The 6,468-nt window shown below is 50.9% G+C and overlaps 1 protein-coding gene across 1 annotated transcript; it reads right to left on the bottom strand.

The window, feature by feature from the left end:
• Positions 1-4,665: 4,665 nt before the first annotated feature.
• Positions 4,666-6,461, bottom strand: LOC149809867 (uncharacterized). Its single transcript, XM_089994578.1, has 2 exons — positions 6,401-6,461; positions 4,666-5,252 (listed from the first exon to the last, which is right to left on the bottom strand). Exons 1-2 carry the CDS (start codon positions 6,459-6,461, stop codon positions 4,666-4,668), a joined length of 648 nt encoding a protein of 215 aa, XP_089850704.1.
• Positions 6,462-6,468: the final 7 nt, after the last annotated feature.

Below are 6,468 nucleotides of genomic sequence, written 5' to 3'. Positions count from 1 at the left end.
ACACCCACTTCCAAGGCACTGCAGAGTGCGGCGCTGCAACATATCTGGCTTTCCCCCGAATTAGGTGTCAACTAGTGTTGTCAAGGAGGTGTTGCCTATCAACCTGATCAGTAGGCAGCACCTCTACTTCCTGCACTGGCATATTCACCACCTGCACTCCTCCTTGAGATCTGGAGGCGATGCGCCTAGCGACCAGCTGCTTTGTAGGGGCTGTGAAGATATGAGAGATATTTTGAGGTCGTGGCAAATGTCTGCTGAAAATTTCTGCACCTCTCCTTGCCAATTGGCCCCTACGGGCGTCCGACTGCTCGATGTTCGGGGAAACGACTTGCTTTTGCCAATTTACACCATCGAGTACTCCGTAAAGTGGTCAAATGCTTATCGTAGCATTGTTTAGAGGCATCCATGAGAAGCGATGGGGGCAATACGCTCATGTCTGTGAACAGCATTATAAAATAAGTAAATGAATCGGGAATCATGCCATGTCCCCTGCGCCGTGAAACACGACGAGGGAGACGTACCCAAGGGGGATCATCAAGCACTATGTTGTTGAGAGACATCCTAAGGATGCCAGGGTTCTCCTGCATTCCGAATATCTCGACAGGTATCAGTTCCGACAGTATGTAAGGCGATGTTTCATCAAGATGTTTCTGACAGCGTTGTTTTGTCAACGCCTTCTCGGCTGGCGTACTTGATGTAATGTTGTGTTTCACAATGTGCTGTGCATCGTAGTATTGATTAAAACAGTCTGGGAGGAATATGGGTGGGGAGGGGGGAAATCAGGGGTTTTGGCGAAACACCGTGGAGGCAACATTGTAGGGCCTACACGCAATGCATGCCATGCAAAAGGCCAGCTCTCGAGTGCTGAATCGGCACTATCATGGAGGTGCCCTTCTTGACGATGAAATAAGGCTTTTGATCTGCCGGGCAATGCCATTCGCTGCGGCAGTACTTGTTGCAGACATGCTGCGAAAAGAATGTGGAAATGCCGGTGGAGCCGAGGTCGGTAGGTCCAAACTGTTTTGTTTGAGACATGATGACTGGATCGGTGAGGACAACTCCATCCTTGTAATATCCCCCTTGGACGTCACACAAGAGGAACTGACCCCCTGTGGCGTGGAACGAGAAGTGGCTGAGGGCTTGCATGCAGAGGGGCCATGACGTGCCATCTGGAGAAGCCCAGCCTGAGTTTGAGTTGAACTTTTCAAAGTTGTGAATCATCGGCTCCATCAAGGCCTTCTGCCCTGCCCACATGCTCCTGCGTTTTGGCATGAAGGTCCAGACCCCAGGCTCATTCAGGTAAACCTTTCTGGTAGTAAAGCCTGCGACGATCAATTTTGGGCCTCAGCTTCAACCAAGAAGTTACTTCAGTTGTCAGGATGCACGCGAGGAGGTGGGGAGTACAGCACAAACAAACCGGAGCTTTGCATCCCCCCATCCTCATCCACATGCTCCCGTCTGTATAGTTCGCGATCACGCCGGTTCGTAGGAGCTTGACTCAAACTCCTCAAGCTGCTTGAGGGCATGATGATGTGATGATGGTGATGTTCTTGCTTCCGACCGCTGACGTTCAATGAGCCGTATCACTCCGAATGTGCTGTCGTTGTTTCTTGTTGTCTATTTCCTGCCATTATCTTATGTGATGTAGTGATGTGCATGCTTGAAAAATTGTGTCTGCATGGGACAAGGATTCAGCACAGCCGAAAGCAGAGCCGGCGACAAGTTCCATGCATTCTAACCCATCCATCCCGTGTTACAATCAGGAGGAGGTGACATGGACGAGGGGGATGCATGTTCTGGTAACATGCGCGCCGCTCGCGCCCAACATCAACCTTCTGTTTGTCAACTCTAGCTTGGGAGGTCGTTGACACCAACGGGTCAATATACTTTGAGTAGGGATGACAAGTTGCAGGACAGCTTATCGGCGTGTTAGGAAACCCTGCCGTTGGTGTGTCTGCCTGCGGGCCATGCTGTTGAGATATTCGGGATACAGGCGAACCCTGACATCCTTAGCTAACATATGCTAGCCATTGAAAAGTCCGCAGTTGAAGGCCCTACGCCTGCTTCTGACAGCTGACCCTGGCGGTGTTGCTGCATTGCCTGCTGACGGCACCTTTGGCAACATGTCTGACCTGACATTCTTGCCGCATCATGCTGTCTTGCATGCTCTTGCGGCCGGTGTCGAGTTGGTAAGCGGTGGAGGGGTACTTGCCGCCTGCTCCCCAGGCCAACCAGCTTCGGCACGAGGCCGAAGGCCCTTGGAGTGTACTCTCTCTCGCTGTGATTTGCGGCGGAGGGGTCATGGCGTCATTCCCGACTTGAGTAGTATTATTAGACAGTTATTTCTTGGTGCGTGTCTGACTTGCGAGGTTGGCTGAAGCCCCTTTAGGCATGACCTCGTATGTGTAGTGCTTGCATGCCTGGACCTGGTGTAATTCCTGAAGGAAGTATGAAGCAATCGGGCCGTTTTGGTCAGCTGTGGCTGATCTCCTTTCTTGCAGGGTACAAGAGATGAAGAAGACATGTCAGGTCAGAATTTGGTAAGTCAGGCTGGTCCAGGTACGCTTGCCTCAGATGAAAGTAATGGTAGCACTGATTCCCGAGCAGTTCTTGGAGTTGCCAATGTCCATGTGGATGCGGGTAGTGTTGTAAAGATACATCATTGTCAATGTCGCTGGAGAGGCATTCGACCGGGCTCAAATGTTCACAAGACATGCAGGACACTTGTGAGGTGGTCAGCATACGTTGCTCGTTGAACATGCTGATGACCTCCATGGCTTTGGCGACCACTGCCAGCTCGTGCTTGAAGAACGACTCCTCGTAGACCGGCCCATTCTTGAATACTTTGGCAACACGCTTCTGCCCGCTACGCTGCCCTTGCGTGTATTTGCCCTTGTAGACATGCTTGAAAGTACCCACCGCAAAGATTCTGCTGGTGTCAACATTGCCCTCGTTTGCGTCGTTCCTCCTTGCAGCCATTATGCAGCAGTGTGATGTTGCACCGGTCTTGGTCACATCGAGTTTCAAGCATTCGCTTGAATTGGATCGGAGGATGAATGTGGCACTGGAAGGCGCAAAGGAGAAGACTGCTTTCCGCAAATCCTGCTGATGCGCGGGCTGCTGCGATCTTGTTGTGCGAGCGGCTTTCTGGATGCTGCACCGTCGGTGGCATCAGGCTTGGTCGCACACAAGACGTGCACGGTGGTGAAGGCCATATATCCCGAGATACTTGGCCTAGTGTATGACTTTATGAACTAGATATCAAGGGTTTGCCTCATACGGGGTTTGTCTCATATTCCAAGACGCAGGTTGTCTGTCCTGACAGCAACCACACTCGAAAGGTCATTCGACAAAGTTTGTTATGTATGAAGGACTGAAATCGTAGTGAGAGGTTAAAGCAATGAATCTGGGAGATCAAGCTTGCTGATTGGATGTTGTGCCGTGCTGAATGACCAGAGCGCATTCTTGCTCGTCCAAGTCCAGGCGCAAATTACCTTCGCGAGCCTAACACACAGCTTCAAAACGATGATGTTCACCTCAGAAATATAAAAATCACTGAATTAATCATGCGATATTGTGGAAAGCTGCATGTTCGTTCTTAGAAGCAGGAGAGCAGCCATGTGCGACGGGTCGTGCGCAGGTCACGTGCCTGTGCGATGCACGAAAGGAGACCGTCGAGCAATCCTGTGCCTGTTTAAGCATGGGAAAGTAAATCATGGAAATTAATTGTTGAAAATTGCGTTGAAAATTCGAAAAACTCAGTAGTGATGTACATACCCCGACTTGGGCTGGTTCGACAAGTAGGCTCGACGTACTGCCCAGCGTCAACGCAGACCTAATCACGCCCTTGTTTACGGCAGCGACATGAGATGCGCCTGGTGATTTGGAAGCTCGGTCGATCGCACTCATTGGTGCTACTCGTCTGACACGCTCCATCTCGAGAAACGTTGAGATGCGAGATAATCTGTGCGGCCTGTCAGATAACCGCCGAAGTTTATCAACATGAACAAAGTACCCACAACTGAGCACCCGGTCACACTCCAACGATACAAGGAAGCCCCATTTACATAGCAAGTCTTGTCGAGTCCAGCACATACGTAAGAACGACCTACCATGCTGGGCGTGTCTACAGCGCTGCCCTTTTCCAAGCCGGCCTTTTCAAGGCAGGCGTACCATACCTAGTTTCTTGCATCAAGAGCTACCGTTCTCAACGGCTTCCTCGTTTTTATCGACGCGCGTGACGCGATTTGCAATCGAAATGGCAAACCACAAGAGACGACCCAGCAATCACGTGCACGCCAAGGCACAAAAGCCGCCTTTCCAATGAGCCCGCCCAGAGAACACGCTGCGCCATGATAAAACAGAAGGGAGGAGGCCCGGTGCTAGCGCCATATTTCAGTCAGTCATCATGAACTACATCAGAAACAGGTGGGAGCAAATCTCCAAGTCAAGATTCAAAGAATAATACGGGTATCGCCAACGTTATCTGGGTCAGGTCGGGCACCCGTGTCATCCTCATCGCAATGAGGTCAACCTGGTTGCCTTCATCAACATTTGTTGCTGAGCGGAGTCGTGTTTGTGACACGAATCCAGTGGCCCTTAGGGATAAGGGGCTGGCAACCTGCCTGTCATATTTCCATCAACTCCACACAGCGCCATGGTCGGTCAATCCCAATCGTCGTCGTCGGTGTCGCTGAAGTCAACGTGATCTTCATAGACCGGCATTGGCGGAGGCAGGGATCGTTGCGGGGCCGCCGCGCCGTGCATGCCATGCGAAAGAGCGGGCCTCGAGTGCTGAGTCGGCATCATCATGGACGTGCCCTTCTTGATATCAAAACGAGGTGTGCGATCTCTCGGGCGCTGCCACCCGCTGCGGCAGTAGTTATTGCAGACATGCTGCGAAAAGAACGTCGTGATACCATCTGCGCCGAGGTCGGTGGGTCCAAATTGCTTCGTTCGAGACATGATGACCGGATCGGTGAGGACAACCCCATCTTTGTAGTACCCCCCTTGGACGTCACACAAGAGGAACTGACCTCCTGTGACGTGGAACGAGAAGTGGCTGAGGGCTTGCATGCAGAGGTGCCAGGGTGTGCCATCTGGAGCGGTCCAACCGGTGTTTGAATTGAACTTTTCAAAGTTTTGAATCTTCGGCTCCACCAAGTTTTTCTGCCCTGACCACGGAGATCCAGCTCGTGGCTCAAAGGTCCAGACCTCCGGCTTGTTCAGGTAGATTGTCTTTTCAATGATGCCTGCAAATTAGGTGCGCTTCAGATGAATTGCCCTGTCAACGGTGCACATGAACCGATTGCGGTCGGTGCTTGAGTTCACGTGATTCACATTTGTCATTGTGTTTACTTCAAATCTTGTTTAACTATACTTCTTTGTATTCCAATCCACTGCCAACTTGTATCATGCTGATGACTTCGTAGTTCTTCACTCCAGAGAGTGATCTAATCCCACTCTGGTGTGGAATATAATTTAGCTAACGTCAGAGCTGACGCTTCAGTCGATATCAATATCACTCAATATTGAGTATCAGCTCTGTAGTTTGTAGCTCGAAATACAAACCCTGTGAGGCGAGCCTCGCGTGTTCCGCTATAAGGGCGAGCATGCAATCCGAGCACGCATGCTACAAGGGCAAATAGGCGCATGGCAGATGAGTCGCTGGGATCACAAATCGCAGAATATATCTATAAACCAGCCAGCGCCAGTGCAAACACATACCAAATACCCCTGCCATGCACGCTCTCAAAGATAGAGACCATTCTGGCTTCATGTGTCAAGACGGACACGAAATGTACATCCCTCCCTCCTCTCACCAGCGCTTCGCCAATTGTGTTTCGGCCCCCCCATTTGCCCGCAATATTCACGCATTTTCAGGCATCTAGACCCACAAATCACAAGTTCTGGCAAAGCCCTGCCTTGCACTCTTCAGTCAGCGGTGCAGCCAGCTTACGAAGCGCCCTGACTGAGAAGAGCTGATGGTGATGATAACAGCGATGTGAACACTTGACTTGGTTGCTTGTTGACTTATTTTTCCTGCCATCATCGGTGTGATGTAAGGATGTGAACACTCAATTGCTTTTGGCCTGTGCCTGTGCCGACTAGTTCCTGCTTTTGTCTTTGTGATGTTATGATGTCGATTTGCTGTCTTTGTTGCTTGTTGACTATTTCCTGCCATTATCTATGTGATGTGATGATGACAAGTGCTGGTTGGGTGGTAATCAAGGAGGGTTTCATCACTAACGCGCGTCGGTAACTCAGCCTAGCACCGCAGAAATATAAAATAAGTCAACCTATGCAGGGGCAACTCATGTGATTTCCTAGAGTTTCATGCGAGGTGCAGCGTGTTCAGGGCAGGCTTGCCTATCCCGACCGCTGACGTTTAATGATCTACCTCGGGGGATACTCCGTAGATCGTGACGATGCTTCTTCGCCAGAACAGCTTCGACCCCCATTTCCGCC

The sequence above is a fragment of the Nuphar pumila genome, unplaced genomic scaffold (assembly GCF_984573655.1).
Source record: "Nuphar pumila unplaced genomic scaffold, dmNupPumi1.hap1.1 HAP1_SCAFFOLD_725, whole genome shotgun sequence".
Taxonomy (NCBI): Eukaryota; Viridiplantae; Streptophyta; class Magnoliopsida; order Nymphaeales; family Nymphaeaceae; genus Nuphar; species Nuphar pumila.
Note: the sequence above shows the minus strand (reverse complement) of the source record. Positions and strands in the feature narration are given on the sequence as shown.